The sequence below is a fragment of the Haliaeetus leucocephalus genome, unplaced genomic scaffold, assembly GCF_000737465.1.
Source record: "Haliaeetus leucocephalus isolate CR32 unplaced genomic scaffold, Haliaeetus_leucocephalus-4.0 Scaffold849, whole genome shotgun sequence".
Taxonomy (NCBI): domain Eukaryota; kingdom Metazoa; phylum Chordata; class Aves; order Accipitriformes; family Accipitridae; genus Haliaeetus; species Haliaeetus leucocephalus.
In genome coordinates this window covers 4656712-4677168 of record NW_010973285.1, presented here as the reverse complement: position 1 = coordinate 4677168, position 20457 = coordinate 4656712, and the positions used below count along the sequence as shown (strand labels likewise).

The 20457-nt window shown below is 38.5% G+C and overlaps 1 protein-coding gene across 5 annotated transcripts in view; it reads left to right on the top strand.

Moving 5' to 3' along the window:
- Positions 1-20457, top strand: part of AP3B1 (adaptor-related protein complex 3, beta 1 subunit) — a 161447-nt gene that overhangs the window by 8937 nt on the left and 132053 nt on the right. For 4 of the 5 annotated variants that reach the window (XM_010582853.1, XM_010582851.1, XM_010582854.1 and 1 more), the window contains exons 2-5: positions 4695-4770; positions 10761-10835; positions 16787-16882; positions 19119-19279. In XM_010582853.1, the coding sequence (XP_010581155.1) occupies positions 4695-4770; positions 10761-10835; positions 16787-16882; positions 19119-19279 (408 nt within the window). The remainder of the gene's footprint in view (positions 1-4694; positions 4771-10760; positions 10836-16786; positions 16883-19118; positions 19280-20457) is intronic. The other variant, XM_010582852.1, reaches the window with a different exon arrangement.

The window sequence follows — 20457 nt, the reverse complement described above, 5'->3', positions numbered from 1 at the left end:
TGTTTTTTAGTTGCTGTTTGCTGTAGTCAGGCATGGAGAGTAATGGTCAGGGTCCTTTCTGGCATAAGATTCCAGATTGTTAAAATAGTTTGACAGTATGTTCTCTTGAGTGTCAAGCTCTATTTTTTTGGTTTGTTTGGGGTTTTCTTTTGTTATTTTTTTTTTTTTCTCTCTCTTATTTTGGGGCATTGGGGTGGAGTTTTTGTAAGGTTTGTTTTTTTTCTTTTTAACGGCAGGGGAGTAGAGGGAGCATGAAAGAGAATGAGAATGAGAAAAATCTAACTGTTGTTTTTTTGTTTACTTTCTTACAGTAATGTCCATAAGACTAATCCTAACCGGTAGGCATATCATAGGTCTCATCATATCTATGCCCCTATCGTATCTAGAAGTTGTGCAAAGGCATATGAAGAAAGCAGTGCTTTGAGGTAGAAAGACAAAAGTAATATCTATCTTAAAGGCTCCAATCACAAAATATAAAAACATAGAAGAAAGTTAGAAATCATCTTCTGTTTAACATTCGACCAGTGATTTGAAGAGAATGTATTATTCTGGATGTGTTTTGTGATGTCCATTGTATTGTGTCATCACAGATCTGCCATGTGTGATGCTTGCTATGGGAGAAAGTTAGGCAATGAATTTGCATTTCTAATTTACACTCACTTAGCTTTCAAATTCTTATAATGAAGAATACAAGCCTGTGGTGGTAAAGATTACAAAGGCAGCTGAATACTGATTCATTAATATATTAATAATTGGCTCATTGCCATTTTTGGTAGATGCTCTGCAAATAATAAAGATTGTATTTCATAGCCTGTTCACATTGTGTATGGGTATAATATATAATATATCTAATTATAGTCCATACCAGTGCTTTCAACTGGCAACTTTTTAGGACAGTGGGGCCATGTTATATAGAGGTTAAGACACTAGACTACAACCTAGGAAGACTCATTGCATTCTTAGATATGGCAGTGAGCAGACAGGTGGGAGTCTTTTTGTTTTTTCTTTTTCCGTCACAGAAAGTCATTTCACCTCTTCTTACTGTTAGGGCAAACAGGCTCAGAGACAATATATTTACTCTTACAAAGGTTTTCTTGCACCTGTTGTTGTTGGGACCTTTACTGTTCTGCTTAATATAGCTCCGTATTATTTGTAAACTATCAGGTTAGGCATCTTTAAACCTGGTGTTGCTGCTGAAGTAGTAAAGCTTATATTTCAGTCATCTGTAATACGTACCTAACTCTGTAAGGCTAGAATTACTCTCAAAGTTTTAGGAGGGAGAGGCAAAGGTATTGATGCAGCTGGAGTGTTGCTTGCATTTTTCTGAGCTCTTGGCAGGTGGACATAAGTGATAAGGAAATTGTTTGTCTAACATTTGCACTGAAGAACTGTCACTTTAGAATAACTAATAAGTATAGAAACATGAACAGCTCTGTGAGGCTTGCATTTATGCTTTCTGTTTTGAGGAATTTTACTTAAGGATTGAAATTCCCTTAGATCTTCTTAATGCTTGGAAGACAAAAATATTTTTGTACTGTACAATAAGCTATATTACGAAAGACTGAAGTGCATTTGCCTTTCCCATTGTTCATTGAGCCTGCTGATAAGAGTTGTTGTTGGAGGGAAGTGACCTTTGAAATCTGCATAGGATATTTGTTTCTAGAAGTTAAAACACCAAGGGAGTGGGTATCCTGTTACTTAATAAGATTTTCTTTTTTCAAGTAGACCTCAGTCTCGGCAAGCAAGCTTGGTTGAGTGCAGTCATCCTTTTTTTTTTTTTTTTTTTTTAAATGCTGTGCTTAAAAGAATGGAACAAAATTCTACAATACTGGGTAAAATAATTGAGGTGTCTTGCACTATTAAATCTGCTCTTAAAGGGCAAAACTTCGAGGTTACACTGAAACCATGTCTAACTGTAGAAGAAAAAAGGCTTGCTGCTGCTGATCCATATGAATATATGGAGCGATATTTTACTCTGTAAGTATCTAATGCTTGCTAATCCTGGATTATAATTTGTTAGAAAAGATTAAAAAAAAATACAGCAGTCATGTAGCAATTAATTTCCAAATGGATTAATCAAGAACTGGTGGGTTTTTTTTCTATTTTTTCCCCCCCCCCCCCCCCCCCCCCCCCGCTTTTCTCTTTGGAAAGCAAGACTGGCTGTAAGCAGGTCTTTATGTCTTAATTTCTCTGGTTTGTATCTTCCCTGTTAACATTTAAAAAATGTTTTAATTTGAGATATATGATAGAATATTTACTATAAGCAGTTAGAAATATGTTTCATCATTAAACACTTCTTTCTTCTGTCTTAATTTCTTAAACTCACCTTTTGCCTTTTTTCTTTGTATTTGTTACAATGGTAACTCGTACTCATTCTGTGATTACTGTCCGTTTTTGTCATTCTGAACTTCTGGGAGGTAGTCTTCAGCAAGTACTTGAATCTTGTGCTGTGTAACTTCCTCCATTTTTGCTACTTGATCCTCAAGTTCAAATTATTGTTTCCACATTTTCTACTTTCTCACTTGCAATTTTTTTTGACATATTCTTATTTTTGTGTGTTAACTTTTTTGTTATTTTTTTATTAGGTAAATATATTCCCAGACTTGAATCTTAAGCAGTTGTTATTCATGCAATACTTCTTGATTCTTCAGTGAGATACTATCTTTTTTGAAAAGTAGTTGCTGTCTTGGTTGTGCAAAGGAACCAAAGCATCCTCCTACAAATTATATGAGAACTACGTGATCACAATTTAGTAATACTGTCCTGTGCTTTAGCTTTTACTATATCTCTGTCTCAGTTTGTGCATGATTATGTGAAATAACAGTAGGAAACTGGAAGCAGGAGTGTAGGACTAGAAGCAACTTTCTAAATGAAGTCGAGTCTTCTGCTATGTAACTTTGATAACTGTGTCACATAGATTCTCTCACAAGCTAAGCTTATAAAGTAAGGATTAAGACTTAAACAGAAGGAATTAGAAGTCTCTGAAATTTCTGTATCCAACTAGAGCAAAGTCTCAGGCAGGGTCCTTGAAGCTGATCTAAAAAAAATGAGATTTACTCGGTATCCTATGAGGAATAGGTGGACAGGAATGGTCAGGAAAATAAGCTGTCTCTGTGGCCAAGAACAATGGCAATAGAGATACCAAAAGTTAAATCAAGCTAGCCTTCCTAAAAAGTTAATTACAAATGGAACTATACAGAGAGATTAAAAGGTAAAAAAGGCAAACCATTAAAGGTATTTTAGGTACACCCCTAAACCAACAAGTATTTGATTTCTGATATCAGAAATAAGGATATAGAGCTGAGGGAAAACTGTGTGGAGTGGCTAAAAGGAGTGTGAGGATATAGAGATGAACACAAGCATGCTTGAAGCTAAATCAGAAAACCAGAGAGCTTAATGCGGAGGGAGGTGTTCCTTTATCCCAGGGAGCTGGGAGGACAACAATAGGAAGAGGTCTGTGAAATAACAGCATTTGTTACTTTTAACAGATCTGTCAACTTAGGGTGGTGTTACAAGAAGAAGCCTTACTTCCTGGGAAGTGGCTGGACATCACCTGTTGATGGGAAGGAGAGAAAAAATCTTTTGTTTTCCTTTGCTTCCACACATGGCCTTTGCTTTTGCTTTATAAAACTGCCTTTATCTTGACCCATAAGGGTTTTTTCTGTCTTGTTTTCTTTCCCCAATCCTGCTGACGAGGGGAGTGATAGAGTGTCCAGCCAAGGTCAACCCACCACACTGGATTTCTATGTTGTCCTTTGCTATGTGAAAGATCGCAGGGTTTGTAAACTTGGAGTTTTCAGAGTTCTTTGGAATATTGCAGGTGTCTCTTCTTGAGCCATTGTTTGCTTCGTATCTTTTAGTACTCAAGCAATCTAGGCATTACAAAAGGCTATTTCTTCAAAGAATCTTTTTTGTAAACTTTCAGAGTTTATAAATGCAGTTAGACTGTGATCTCCTTGCATTTAAAAAGCCAAGCAGGGTGTGGTTTCTTATTAGTGACAGCTAATGAGAAGCTGTATCTGTGAGAGAACATCCTTATTGACTTAATACTTTCATGTGAGAATTTTATTTCAGCTGTAAAAAGTGCTTGGATGTGACATGTGTCTAATCATAGGGCTATCTTAATCTTATGTCATGTAGAATGGATGTACTACAGATCTGAGTCTTTTAATCCTGAGGACAGGGGATAGCAGTTTACAATCCAGAAAAGCAGATGAAAACATAAGGTTATATGCTTGATTCTCACTGAAATTCAGACCATACTGAAGTCTGCTGTTGGGCTTTTCAGTGATTTATGTAAACTGATATTATATTTTAACACAAACACGTCAGCCTCTGTCTATTACATCTAGCCCATACTGGGAGGAAAAGGGAGGAGCGAATGAGTTGTTAGTTCAAATTGAGCTCTTCTCTTGCCTCAAGACTTCAACGTTCCAGACAAGGTTCAGCTATCGGCAGATGAAAGTTGCTTGGGCTTGCATTATTGTTAGAATCTGATAAGATTCTTTTACTAAACGCTTCATTGTACTAGGGCAGCATGTTAACTAATACAATCTAAAAGTGAGTAAGAAGTAGCAGCACTTCACCTTAAGTTGCTGAATTGATCAAGAATATAAAAACGGTATTCTGTTTTGTGTTTTGGTTTTTTTTTTTTTACTTTTTCTAATTGATGCATTATTGTGTTTCTACCATAGAAATGAAGACCTAAAACAAATGTTGGAAAGCAGTAAAGATTCTGCAAAGCTGGATGCTATGAAAAGGATTGTTGGGGTATGTGATTTTTTTAATTATCATTTTTATTTGTTAGGGTATCTGTTCTTTTATTACTGTTTTTATTGCTTGGATGGGAATACTGTTTTTGCGTTACAGATCCTGTACCACATCAGCATTTGAATCTCTAAATTGTGTTTAAAAGCTACTGTGAAGTTGTTAATTTGGAATTCTGTGTATAAATTGCTGTGTCAAAATATATTCAGTCATATACTTTTAAAATATTTATGTAACTGTGCCAATATGCCTGTAAATAACTATTTTCTGTAGGGAGATGAGGTCTTAAGTAGGAAATGGTTCCATCAGAGAAGCTTCAGTTGGTGTCTTAATTCAGCACAGAAATTTACAGGAGTAAAATGGCAAATTGCATTACTACTTTTTTAGATTATAAAAGGATTTTTTTTAATTTAGTCCATTGCCTATATATTTGTCGAAGTATTTCAGGTGAACAGTGTGCCCATAGAAGTGATCAAATAATGTTTAACAACATTGTGTGTTTAAACCCTATAAACTAAACATCATGAAGTTGATAAAGTCCCTTTATTTCTTCTTAAAAGTTTTAGAAGAATGTGCTATGGAAAGCTGTTCAGTGTCCACTTGACCTCTTTTTTTGGGACTTCTGCATTTGCTTTCTCTCATTGTTCCTTCAGTCTCCTCTGGATGTGATTTTTTTGTTTGTTTGTTTTGCTTGGTTTTTATGTGGGATAATCCTATGGAAGCATGTACTGAGGTGAGTAGGTACAGATTGTATCATGCGATTGTGTTCTTTCCTCTGACTCTAGAGGTAGCGATTTCTCCCTTCGTTATCCTCTAGTGATGGAGATTTTACTCGAGCTGATTGTCTTCTGCTTTTGCCTTTGATCCTAGTCCTGCCAGAGACATCAATTACTTACTGTATCTGGCTGACCTATCAACTACTATTTCATAACATCATTTAGTTTTTTGTTTGGTGAAAGGTTTCTTGGTTCATCTTCTCCAGTGTGATGTGGGATTCCTCAGGGTTTGACTAGTGAGAGTCTGGCATTCAGAGGTGCTGTTGCAAGAAATAATGGCCTTTAAAAGTGCCATGGTTTCAACCAATGGTAACTTGCATTCTTCTGCTTCCCTCAGAAAGATCCTTCTTCTGGCTATTACTGTGGGCAGGAGGGTTGGAGGAAAGTTGCCTGTTGCTCCTTTGGTTTTCTTTTTCAAAAAGATGGCCAGATCTTTATCTGTATTTGGAAACTGTTGCAACTGAATGTGTGTGTGTGTATGTATGGGGGAATTAGAAACTATTAAGTTGGGGTAGCTTTACTAGATTGATTCCCCCCCCCCCCCATTTTTCCCTACAAACAATGCTGTCATTATAAATGAGTGCACAATGAGAAAATGCACTCATTATAAATATCTGCTGCTGCTACATATTCAAAGCAGTTCTTAACAACTGTTTCTTTAATTTCCTAGAAATGTGTGATAGCATGAAGCTGGAGATGTGTAGTTGGCACTGATAGCTGTGGTCCTTGATGGTCTTAGGCTGACATGATCAGGCTCAAGAGCTCTTCAGTAAGGGAAGGCAGAACTGAATCGAGCACATTCTTTCTTCTGCTCCCGCATTTCCTAATTCCAGATTTTTGTCCTTTTATAAGTTCCCAGTCCCTGGTTTCTGTCCCTGCTCTAAGCACTGCGCAATGCTAGAAGAGCGCTACTTTCCCAGATGGCAGGAGGGACCTTCTGTTTCTTGGATATTTTCCCCTTGTTCAGCTGATGCTTCTTTTCTTAAAGCAGAAACAGTCTTCTAGCTCATAAGGTTGACCATTACTTGACCGCAAGAAAGTTGTTGAATTACTGGATCCTCTGTTTTCAGTCTCTTCCTTATTTTCAAGGTATTTGCTGTTGTCTTGTGTTTAAACTGTGTTTTGTAGCAGACACCTGGTACCAACCTCTGGTTCACATAACAAACTGAAACAATGAGCTTTACAGGCCAGGGCTGGGACCTTGCACAGTTGGCATAATGCCTTTGTTGTGGTTTAAGCCCAGCTGGCACCTTGAAGCTGCCTGCTCACTCCTCCCTGCCCCCTCCCCTCCCTCCCCCCACCCCCTCCCCACCACAGTGGGATGATGATGAGAAAATACAAAGAAAAGCTCATGGGTTGAGACAAGGATGGGGGGGATCACTCACCAGTTATGGTCATGGGGAAAAGACAGGCACAACTTGGGGAAAAAACAAAATCAATATAATTTACTGCCAATCAAATCAAAATAAGGATAATGGGAAGTAAAACCAAATCTTAAAACACCTTCCCCCCACCCCTCCCTCCTTCGTGGCTCCACTCGACTCCTGGTGCTCTCTACCTCCTCGCCCCAGCGGCGCAGGGGGATGGGGAATGCATGTTGCAGTCAGTTCATCACACCTTGTCTCTGCTGCTCCTTCCTTCTCAGGGGGAGGACTCCTCACTCTTTGCCTGCTCCAGTGTGGGGTCCTTCCCATGGGCTGCAGTTCTCCATGAACTTCTCTGGCATGGGTCCTTTCTGCAGGCTGCAGTCCTTCAGGCACAGACTGCTCCAGTGCGGGCTTTCCTATGGAGTCATGGCCATCTTTGGGGGCATCCACCTGCTCTGCCATGAGGTCCTCCCCGGGCTGCAGGTGGGCATCTGCTCCCCCGCTTCCCTCCATGGGCTGGGGGGGGACAGCCTGACGTCTCACCACGGGCTGCGGGGGCATCCCCTCCTCCCCTGCTCCTCCTCCCCTTCCTTTCTCAGTGACCTCAGTATCTGCATAGGGGTTTCTTACATTCCATTCTCCTCTCCCGCTGCAGGTTCTTCTTAAATATGTTATCCCAGAGGTGTTACCACCGTCACTGACTGGGTTGATCTCGGCCAGAGGCAGGTCCAACTTGAAGCTGGGGAAGCTTCTAGCAGCTTCTCAGAGGAAACACCCCTGCAGCCCTTGCCCGGCTACCAAGACCCTGCCACACAAACCCAAAACAGCCTTGTAGCAGTGGTGATAATTTTATTGTTGGGCACAAAGATGCTTGTGTGTTACCAGTTGTGTGCTTACATTTAGAGAGTTCTCAGGAATGAGATGTGTTTCGCAGAGATGAAAGGCTTCCTCTAGCCTTATTATTAGAGGAAAAAGGAACTCCGTTGTCAGAGTATTGTTTCAAGTGTCTCACTGCAATGCTCATTTTCACTAATTTTAGGTAGGTGAAAAAGCTGTGCATGCCAGTAATTTTCTTAGTCTTCACCTTCTTGAAGTCTACTAGAATCTTCATTTGTCCTTATAGGTGTGATGGAAAAGTACCAAGAGAATACTGCTTATGGCTCCTTTTGCTGCTTCTTCCTCCTCTAAGGTGGTTTGCAAACTCTCCCCTGGGGAGAAGGAGATTCATTACAAATAAACCAAACCTGTCTTGCAGACAGTGACTCTTAATAACAGAATTTCAAGCATAGTAGTTGTCCAGTTTTGATGTTTCCACTCCCCCTCTTACATGAAGGTGTCTAAGCCTACCTTCAGCTAAAACACTTACGTGTGACTTCTTCAATGATCAATGACATCTTTTTTTCTTTCTTTCAGTCAGTGTGTTATTTTTTTGTGTCCTTATATGCATGCCATAAAATAATTGCAGTCTTTGGAAGATTACAAGCGACACTGCTGGCTTAGAAATAAATTTGAAGTGTATAAAGAACCAAGTTTATTCTACTATATGCATGAAAACACAATAGCTAATATTTCTTTTAAAACATACACTGATATTACAACCACCAAGATATTCTTGTTACCAGGTTTGGAAACCTGTCTAAATTTCTAATCTGGGAAAAAAAAAATCTCAGTGGAATTTTGCTCCTGAAGGTTTCAGAGCATAAATTTAGGAAACAAATTCAAATGCCTGATTTTCCACAGAGAATTTCATCCATGTCTCTGTGTGTGTGTCATGAAAAAAAAAAGTTTAGTACAGCCTGACATTGCGTAGGACTTACTCTAGAGTGAAAGTTTCTGTCTGTGCCGGAACTCCAGGTATATAAGACAACACAATTGGAGAATGTCTAGGCACAGCAACAAAAATGACATGATAGACCTTAGTCTTGGAAAGAACCATTATGTTCTTCTAGGTTAATGATCCATGGGCTAAGGAGGATTTACACTAATCGTTATGACTTAATGAGTCAAAATACACTCTTTTAAAAGACCCTAAATACATATTTACATGGTACACTGGAGCTATTACGGTTGATCAGTTAAATAATGCAAGTAATGCCTAGAGTCATACTGTTATAGCTTGTCAGGCTATAGGATCATCCCTATTTTTGAATAATATAACTTCTGTTGCATCAAGATGATATGTTTGATAATATTTTATTCTATGATACTTCTCTGCAGTGCATCTTGCTGCTAAGTTCTACTTGACTGGTCATTCTGAATCTGGCATTTATTACAAAGACACCCCCAGTCCTGACAGCAGTGGTTTAATTTAGATTCTTAGTTAAAACCCCTTGAAACCCATACAATGTGCATGCTTCTTAGTTTGTCACTTCCTGTGCTTTAATATAACTGCAAGAAATAGTTTAAGATGTTAAGTTGGTTAAATTGTAATGTCATGCTGCACAGCTGCTCTTAAACCCTTTTAAAAGGCTCACTCAGTTATAGCTTGAACTGCAACTACCTTCTTTCTTCTCCTAGTGTCTTTCTTCTAACCTTCTCTGACTATACAGTTTGTCAAGGTATTGCCTGGTTTTGTGTTTTCTTGCTTTTGTTGCATGAGATCCTAGTTCTTTATGCCCTTAATGTGTTTGATCAATGAAATACACAAACAGACCTGTGAGTTAGGAATATGAAGTTTAATCAGCTGTATAATGTTGAGTAATGGTGGAAATGTGAGATGGCTGTGAACAGCAGTACCTGCAGTTGCGGAACTCGTGTTCCTGTGTTGGATCCCTGCACATTTGCTTGTCTTAGTGAGCACTTGTTCCTTCTGATTAGCTTGATGTTTGGCTGACTGGATCCTGCCCTTCACCATAACTGGGGGTGCTCTGAGTCTGTATTCGGCAACACTGTAATGATATAACACACTTATGAAATTCCAGGGTTTTCAGCTCGGACATGACATACAGGCAGACACTCTGCTGGAATTAGATCTAAGAAGTAAGAGTTGTGCAGCTGTAGTGTATACTGAAGTACTTTATTCCTTCTAACATACTTGGTTTCTTATACATAACTTCTTAAGCTGTTCATACAAGGCTTGAAGCTAAACAGGGTTCTTGTTTGTGCTCTTTTTTGAGACAATTTTGTTGTTTACTGCATGCCCTAGTTTCAGATTTCTTCAAGATGAAATGTGAAAACATTCTTCCTTTTAAAAAAAAACAAACCAACAGTGTATTGACTGATCTTGCTTTTACCTTGTTTTTTGTTTTTGTTCTGTATAAGCACTTTAAGGACTTTTGTGTTTAAAGTGCTATGGAAAACAACCTTGCTTTGTTTTTAAAGTGTGATGTTTTGTTTTGTTTTTTTTTTCTCTTGGCTTTGTCGTACACCAAGATTGTTCCAGGGAAAAGGAACAGGACTTAAACTTGTGTAACTTCTTTTTTTGTTGGTTTTTTTTTTTTTGCTGTTGTTTTCTTCTGGATAGCAGCTCCTAAAAGGTAATTATGTAAAGCTTTTCAGATTAGCAAGGTCTTTGTTTTAAATAATTTTTAAAGCATTAAAAATGATTTGCAGTCTAACGTGGTAAAGTCCAGTTCATTGATTCCACCCCCCAAACGCGTAACCAGCCAGCACTGTGGGATTTCATTGTATGAATAGTATCCTGTAATGTCTAATAGTTAACAAAAAAATCAGACTTTATCCTTGACTTCATAGAAATCAGGTTTCAAATATTGATCTGGAATAAATTCCTATCTCTTTAAAAAAAACCAAACACAACAAAACACAAAAACAAACCAGACAAACAAAACCAACAAATTATATTCTTACATTACTAAGAATTGTCTATCTCTCTTTTTTTTTTTTTTCTTAGATGATTGCGAAGGGCAAAAATGCTTCTGAGCTGTTTCCTGCTGTTGTGAAGAATGTTGCCAGTAAAAATATTGAGGTATTCCTGTAGCTCATTAAGCATACTGTTATGGAAGATCTGTTTATGAAAATTTTAGCTGATTGTATGTGACTTCAACATAAACCATAAAATCTCTAGTATTTTTTAATAGAATTTCTCAGGGTTTAATTTCAATGACAGCATTATGGTAATAGTTTAATGTGTAAATAAAGGAAACCTACTGGGTGATTTGGAGGGAGCAATAATAACTGTTTACATTTAAAAAACTGATTGATTAGGGAAAGTTTGTGGAAGTGTGCGTTGGTAATTTTGAGAAGAGGTACTATAGTTTGTTTGGGGTGTGGCACTGCTTGCAAAGTTTGAGTAGGGATTATGCTACGTTGTGTTTGAAAATGTCTATTGCAGATCAAGGCTGAGAGGTAAGGGTTGGGTAAAAAAGTTTTCACTGTTCTAATCATGTAGTATATTTATAAAAGGAGTGTGTCAGTGTTAGGATTGCAGAGTGAGATCACTTTCAACGTAGTTAAACAAGTCATATGAATTCATGGTTAGACAAAATGTGATGTTACTAATGAAGTGTGTTTAAAATAATTTTTTATTTCACAATACTTAGATGTTGATTCTTTTGATAGTTTAGTTTAGAGAATTTGTTTAATGCTTTATTAACGTGAATGCCTGTGATTCCAGAAGATTACAGAAAAGTAGCTTTCAAATCTCAGTCTTTTGGAGAGATGTGACTGGGGCAGGGAATAGGTCCCATCTTGAGCAGAGAAGAAATTTTTGCTAATATGCAGTGTAATCTGAAATCTTTATGTTACTTTTATGTTTTGCAAGATGTGGAGACTTTAAAGCAAAGCCATACACATATCTTGGGAATATGACCTTACTAATTTATTTTGTATGAAGAGTTATGAAAGGAGTATATGAAGGGGCAGACAAGAACAATTTAAACTTCCTATAGAAACAGCTGATGAAGGACCTGAGTCAGAATCATCTGTGATAGTAGTTAATTTCTTGAGACAAGTTGCTTGTCTAAATTTATTCAATTTGCACTAATTTGTGTGACTTTTTAATTAAAAAGATGATGTGTTTAATAATAGGTTTCAGGATTTCTGTAGATAAAAAAAATAGCAGAAATATAAGTTTTTCTTTCAGGCTGTTTACCATCCATTTTTTTTTAGCAGCATAAGTGTCTGTTCTTGCCCCAATATTGGGTGTTAGATGCACAAAGTAGCTTGCTTCTGTATCTTTTTTTTTTCCTTAATAGGAAAGCAAGAAAAAGAAAAAAAATCCACCTTGGGACTAGCGAAAATTCAAATTTCTAGGAAGTTAAAAAGTGGAGATTGCGTTTAACTATAATGTGTTTAAATCCACAGGCTTACTATGTAGCTCAAGGAAGTCTAAAGCAGCATCTGCATTACAGTTGTCCAGCCAGAGGTTTTATAAAGAAAATGTTACTCTGATGCACACTACCAGTACTATGCACGCACTGTCAGCTCCAGTGCAGAGGTGTCAGTTATAGTTGACTTGACAAATGAAATCTGGATGAAAATCACATCTGTAAGTTTGTAGTTCAAGACTGCATAGTGACCAGCTAGTATCAGTTTGAGGAAAGCAGCGTGGGCATGTGGTGATATTAGTTACTTCCTACTGCACAGGAGCGTAATTTTGGAAAAATGCAGGAAATCGTGGTTTGAAGCACTGGGTTTTAAGAAGAGCATTCAATTGAATGCATGCTCCAATTTTTCCCTCCTCTCCTAGAAATACGTACTTCAGCCTCTGTTATTAATGGGAACAAAAAGTTGCTTTTTCCCTGGCTTATGACACTGAAGATTATATTTCCTGCAGTAACGACTTCAGCAAACTCCTGTCTCTCTCTACTGTGCTGCGATGTAGCAGTTCACATATATGTCTGTTTTCTTCCTTGTTTTACATGGATGAAAAGCAATAGTCAAGTTTGAGTCTAATTTTAGCTTTAAAGAAGCTATTCTTATTTAGCTACTATTTTAAAACTTTGTTTTTTTCCATTCTTTGAAAGAATGCCCATATTTGGCTGAGGCCAAATACTGAGTTCTGGTAAGTTAAGGAGACATAAGTGTGCAAAGATGACAATTCAGAGTCTTTCAGAACTTACTATATTTAATTTTAGAAATTGTAACTATATTTTTATTAATAAGTGATAAAAGGAAATGGGGCAAGGAATCAGACTAGTTAAATATTCTCTTCCACTTTAACTTGTGTTTGTAAGTTATGGGTACTCTAAGTCCAGTTTTGAACAGAGATACCTTACGCTAAAGGGGAGTGCCTTGAACAGTATTATTTATCTTGAGTGCTTTAACTGTTAGGGCTGGAACCACTAGCCCAACAGAGGCAAGACTGCCCCAGCTCCAGGCTTCCAGCCCAACCAGTAATGAGGCTGGGAGTATATTGCTGGTAGGTGTGCAATTGTATATACACAGAAAAGAAATACATATGTAGAGGCAGCCACATAAATGGACATGGGGTATTCACATGAACACAGACAGCACCAGCAGCTTGGCCATTCAAGATGAAGGTCTGCTAGTGGGAATATATGTATACATACGTATGTACAGTGTGGATCCATCCAACAGCTGGGCTCAGACATGGTCTGCCCAGGGGCTGACCCCTGCATCCCAGTCACTCCTGTTGCTGGCACCCGGACGTATGAGCCCCTGTGGCTGCAGCGCTGTTTCAGTTGCTGGTATAAACTGTTGTACGCATATGAACACATGTAAACCAGGACTCCCCTGGTCCCCCAGTAGCTACCCATCATGGTCTTGCCCTTAGACACACTGATGTGTGCACATGTGCACGCACACAACTGGACCTGTCCAGAACTCCCCTGGTCCTCTTCTAGCCAGCCCCCTGTGGTTGTGCCCTTGAAGAGATGCACACAAACACATGGTTCTTGCCTCTAGACACCCACAGACCATCTGGTTTTGCTGGCAGCTGAATGGGGCTCCCCTGGTCTATGCCATAGCCAACTTCTGTGGTCTCACCCTTAGATGCTCACACCCTTAACCTGCCTCCTTCCCAGGCCATTTCACCTACTCGCCAGCTAGTGCAGCTTGATCCACTGGTACAGCTGCACCTATTCCAGTCACTAGCACCACAGACACATGGGCTTGTGCTTGGTTTCATATACTCCAGTCTTTTCAGTCCATGGGCCCTCTGGCCTGTGTTCCCAGTGCAGGTGCTGGCAGCCAGACCTTCACTTGTTCCAGGTGCTGGCCACCATGGATGTACGAGCCCTTATGACTTGAGGTCCCTTTCCAGCTGCTGGATTTGCACTTAAGTCCCCTCACTCTGGTCTGTCTAGTTGCTCGTGCCCATGGACTCATGGGCCCTCCAGCCTGTGGCCTGACCATAGTTGCTGGGACGTACGTGCATCTTAACACCGAATAGAGACTACCTCACTATGGAAAATAGTTAAAAATGGAATTTACTGAGAAAATACAACAGGCTGTGCTGATCCAGTGCAGGCCATGGACGGGGAATTGTACAAACCAGCGAACTGTTTAGATGTGTCCAGACATTTTTATCTGCTTATCTCTGTATTTTCCCCTACTTGTTCCTACCCAGCTCACTTAGATTCCCTCTACTTTTCCTTCACTTTGATTCCTCCCCAAAACATCCCATGATAAGTCTCTTGTGCAATCCTAAAATACTCTTCATCTGCATCCCATACCTGTACACAGAAAAGCCCCTCAGTCTGAAAGGTGCTCAGGTGTTGACCCTTGATGGGTTTAACACCTGGACATGGTAGCTGAGGCTCTCTTGAGGTGGTCCTAGGAGGGTCCTGGCAGGGTGTCCTACCCTCCGAGTCCTAAATTTGTGTTCTTTCCTACTACTGTGTCTCTCTGCACCTCTGGACTGATGGGTCCTATTGTGGGCTCGGGAGAAGCTAGGGCAGGGTATTACTTGCAAACACCCCTCCACCCCCCTTGTATCTCTGTGCTCCTTTGTGGGTATGCAGACAAGGTTTCATCACATAACCTAACATTAATTAGCAAAAGCCTTTCACTGCTTCTTTTTTATGGGCCTTTTCTTATATTTTAAAACAAATAGATAGTTATGTGAATTTACATGTCTTCCTCTGTGCTGTAAAGTTCCCTCATTGCTTATTTTTCCACCATTTAGTGCTAACCTACTTGTGAGGAAGGAGATTGTTAAACTGAAAAGAGATCAGGGCATTCAGTAAAGTCAGCTGACTAATTTCTTTAGCAAGGTTAGTTAGATGACAAGTTTAGGTCATAATGTAGCTATACTTAAAGCCATCTAGTTAGCACTTCTGGGTCTTGGAAACCTTTATCATTGTCCGGTTTTTAGGGTGCTTTTGAAATGATGACAAATTACTGGGTTAAATCAGATTGATCCCGATACTGTTTTCAGAAAATGTTTTGTCAATTTTTTCCCTGTCCTTAAGAATTCTTATACAAATCTGTCCATACAAATTGCTACAATGCAGTAGCATAAAATACATCAGTTCATCTGAGTGACTTTGTCCCCGAGTGACTTTCCTGCCCAGAAATGGCTGCTGGGTTTTTTTTTAATCAGGGCTGAATGTTCTGATACAGGGAAATGGAAGTGAAAAACCAGTAGAACACATTCATTTGTTTTAAGAGAAGCAAAGGGTGTCTTACTGTTTACAGAAGTGCCTTGTGATTTTTGTTTTTATAAGTACATGCTGACCTCAACTTGAGTACGTGCATCATGTCTTGGATGGTAAGGATACAAAAAGTGACCTAATAAACAATTGGTGATATAGAACAAAAATAAGTCTTGGTCAATAATTCATGGAGTTTGATGTGCTTATATTGATAAACTAATTAAACAAATCTGCCTGTGTTCCTCAAGCCTAATGTGCCCCTGTTATGATTAGTTTTATAGAGAGGAGCATTTTAACATTGAATGAATGTAAATGGTAAAAGAATAGTGTAGTCACGAAGCTTTAAGTGCTTCCATTTCTAGTCAAAGAGTGGTTTCAAGGAAAGAAGGCTTTCTTTGCACACCTGCAGTCATTCAGTGCATCGGCCTCTTGCGGTCAATGTTGATTGCTGCTTGTCTATAGCTGAACAGCAAATAATTTAGTATGGTGTAACCTTCTGTGTTTTAATATTATGCTTTTTGTCAGAATTGGAACAAAGATACATCTTCTGATAGTGACAGTAATTATAGCACAGCTGTACTTGAGGGTCTTTCAGAATTTTCCATTATAAACCTCAATAGTCAGTTTACAACTCAAATGTAAAAAATGTTTTCGCTGCTTCCTGGGCATACAGTGGCCATGAGGGGGTAAAGTGAACTAAATTGAATACCCTCCTCCCCCCAAATCATACTGAGGTTTTCTTATTCTTTGAACATTGCATCCTTTGTAGCATGCTTATATTGGCTACATCTTTTGAATACTTGTAGTCAGGCAAAGGTGGATCTAATACCCTTTGCTTTTGTCCAAGACGTAGTCAGACATGTTCTTTTAATCAGATTTAAATAGTGTAAGTTACCATACTTCAGCTGGAAGTTGTATTCTCTTTCAAATGTGTTAAAGTAATTGATTTTGAGTTTCAGGGTAAAGTAAAATGGACTTGTTGAAATCCTTGGCTAATGGAGTTTAATCTATTTTCCATAGGAAAATAACATGACAGATGCTGAGATGGTCAGTTGTCACATGTCAACTTCTTAGACTATTCAAGTCTTTTATTTACTAGTTGATAATATAAAGCAGTATTTGTGTTATTAGCATTCATCTGACTGTATCATTAATTAGGTAATATTGCAGCACCTCAGGGAGCTTCTATTAAAAGAATTAGAGTAATTCATAAGACGTTTGAGAAGCATGTGAGTACTCCAGTGTTATATTAACTCTTCCTTCAAAGAAGAAAATGTTGATGAAAATGTGCAATCTAGGACTTAGTTTTATAGAATTCTAAAACTTTCTGATAATGAGTTCGTTTTGTTTTTCTTTTCAGATAAAAAAGCTTGTGTATGTTTATCTGATGCGATACGCAGAGGAGCAGCAAGATCTAGCATTATTGTCCATCAGTACTTTCCAGCGTGCTTTAAAAGTGAGTGACTACTAAACAACATTTCATAGAGAATTCTGAGCTGGTGTCACACAACTAAAATATCTGTGTAAATCTGCATCTGATAAAGTAGTTTCAAGTTATATCATTGACAGAGTTTTTTGTGTGACTTCAAACCTCATCAAGGAGCTAAGCCTGTGTGAAGTAAAGTTACTTCACTAAAGAAAAGCAGCAGATCGGTGCTCTCAAATTCACATGCTCAACATTTAATTTCTGGAATGCCTTTTCACTTTCCAAGGTAGCTTATGGATGTAGAAAGAAGACACTGTTATTGCCCCGAACCACCTGTGTTCCTTTTACACATAGATCTTTGTATACAACAGAGAATTGGAACATGAGGAAGGTAGTAGTACCTGAATTAAAATATTCAATGTGTTGCACATGCTACTTTTAATAAAAAAGCACTGAAGAAATAGGATTTTGTACTGTTTTATTTCAAATTCAGATCACAATGGGGAATGGGATTAGAGAACAAAGATTAGGATTGCTTTTGAAGTGTGTGACCATGGAGAAAAGAAAGATTACTACGTCTCTGTCCTTAAATTTGGCCAGTTTTTATAATAAGAGAAGGTTGGTTTTTTTCTTTTACGCTTCTTGTAAGGCTACTCCAGGTTCATAATGAATTTCAATCATGTCACTGACCCAGACCTTGCATCTTGTTGGAAAACGTTGCAAAAAGAGCACCAGGTGTGCAACTGTAGGAGCATCCCACAACTGACTAGAGAGTGTTCTGCCCCTTTCCTTGTAGCTTTTATCTCAACGTCATGTGTACTACCTTTACTATCTGTGACTGCCATGAAAAGCTAAAATTGAAATGACTTTGTATCCTGTGTTTTTAATGAGATATGTATACAGTGAACAGATTTCATGGCATAGCTTTTTAAAAAGCTGTAGATAGTGGGAACAAAAGGAGAGGGGATAACTCAAATGTTGTGGCTGTGAGTAGCTCAAAAAGAAGTGGTGTTGTGGCAAGGAACTAGACTCCAAGCTAGCTGAGATTTTCAGCAACTAAGGAAATTACTAAGCCTGCTATGGAAGATAGGCAAATGTAATTAATTCTCTCTGTTCATTTTTTATAATGTTTTGTTTCTGGTTTTGTAATGAAGATTATAATTTGGCTTTATATGTGGAGATTTTTTCTCCCTCTTTAGGAAGAACTTTTAAATGTATATTAAACTTCTCTGATTGGAGATGTTCTGGTAACAGCAAGCAGTTTTTCCAAAAACTGTCAAAGTAAGTGCTTTTACCATCCAGATACTTACTACTCAGAAGCTGCTAAGATGTAGGAATTTTGAGAGTTTAGATGAACTGATTATTAATTAATACCAGTCTGAAAACCCATGTTGCCAACTCCCACTCCTTGAGAGAAATGTTCTTTGGGAATTGCCCTTCTGGTAGACAGTACACTGAATTAATGCTGCTGCAATTTCAGTTTGCTAGATTTTAGAGGATTTACTTGATTAAGCAATATTTTTCCCATGTGTTGTAAGCCCAGGATTAATGGACAAGGTTTACATAACAGTTCCTCCAAATACAGATGTTCTGTGCTATTGTTGGATCTCCAAGCCAACCCTAGCATTACAAAAAGGGAGCAAGTACTGGGATGAAAGAAGGGAGGGTAGGAAATAGAAGAAAGTCTCAAAACATTTAGCTTAATATTTTGACACATTCTTAAGAAAATTCATTTTGTTACTGGCTTCCATTTATATCTTGCAGTAAAGCATAAAATGGATGTATTATCAAGAACTTGAGTAGGAGTGTCGTAAATGAGAACCACATTTTCATTTGACAGTTCTTACATTTAAGTAATAAAACTGAGCTAGGTGTGTTTTTCAGAATATCTGAATTCCACTTGGATTGCAGAAAATGTTTCAGGTCATTAAATAAAATTTTAGTCTTTTTTTATCCATCATTCCCATATTTTACTTGGGAAAGTGAATTATGTTAATGTTTTCCTTTGCCAGATTTCCAGATTTTAATAATATTTCAATGTTTTCTTTCTCACTTTCTTTAACTTTTTTTGGTTGTTGAAGGTTTCTAGTGTGAAGTTTAGCACATTTTCTTATTAGTGTGGCCTTAGCTTGCAAGCCTAACTGATAGTCAGATGAATTTACATGTTTTAATGTGTGGTCACTAATGAGTGTAAACACTGCAGAGAATTTAATGATGCATTTCTGCACTATCTTATTTTATTTCTTCCCTTCTCTCCCATCTTTAGGATCCTAATCAGTTAATCCGCGCAAGTGCTTTAAGAGTTTTATCCAGTATCCGTGTCCCAATTATTGTTCCTATTATGATGCTTGCTATTAAGGAAGCATCTTCTGATTTATCGCCTTATGTGAGGAAGAATGCAGCCCATGCAATCCAAAAACTGTACAGGTAAGTGATTCTGACAAATACTGAAAAGCAATTTTAAGATAGTTATGGGCTACGTTTATTAAGACTACTGTGGGATTGGTGTCTCTCGGATATAAGATCTATTTCTTAAAAAGTATAAAGTGTGTACACATTCTGTCACTCAACTGATTTGATTGGAATGCAGCCAAGTCTCTTGCTAGAATAACAGGATAACTATGAAGAGGTACAAAAAGAAACTAATATGCTATCTTTTGTTTTTAATATACCAGTTTTTGTCATCTGTGTAGCAACTGTTTTGATGAGTATTCTCAGAAACAAAGATTTCCGTGTTTAGTGTCTGTATCTTTCATCCTGAAGGCATTTGCTGTAGTTTGCAGTACAGGTGACAAATGAATACTAACTCGTACAAACTTTTATCTATGCAAATCCAAATCTTCTTCTTTCCTCTTCAGAAATTCTTGTTGTGGAAGAGTTCTTACGAAGAGGTGGGTACTAGTTTACACAGGTGGGGGCAAGAGAACCTGTACCTTTCCAAAGTAACGGCAGACATTTATTCTACTACTTATCTTTTATTTTGCCTATGCCAAAAAGAGGAGGGTGAGAGGTGTTAGGGGTTCCGAATCAGGTAGCCTCAGGCTGCAGTTCCATGCCCCCTGAGACCAACCAGCAGCGAGGCTGAGCGTGTGTTCCTAATGGGCACATACATATACAACATACATGTATGCAGCCAGCTATACAGATCAGCACAGACAGAAAACAGCACTCGTGCAGACAAAACTGGCACCAACAGCCTTATCCTCTTGCACGCTCTGGCTGATCAGGATGCAGGCCCATTAGTGGACCTGTGTATGTACAATATGGATCCACCAGTAATGGTCCTGGATGCTTAGTCTTTCCAGTAACTGGCCTTATATCCCTAGTCTCCCCAGTCACTTGCACTTTCATGTAAAAGCGCACGATGCTTGCAACCCCACTGCACTTGCTGTTACAGACCCTCTGGGTCAGACGCACACATGCCCACACCCTTCACTCAGACGCTATGAATCCCACAGTAGCTGGATTTAGACACTCAGACTATGCAGTAACTGACCCTTCTATCCCCTTGTCTCCAGTTGCCTCCTACTGAGTAGAGAGGAAGAGGGAAGAGGAACAGAGAGACTGAGACACACAAATGGGTATCTCAGTCAACCTCCAGGCCT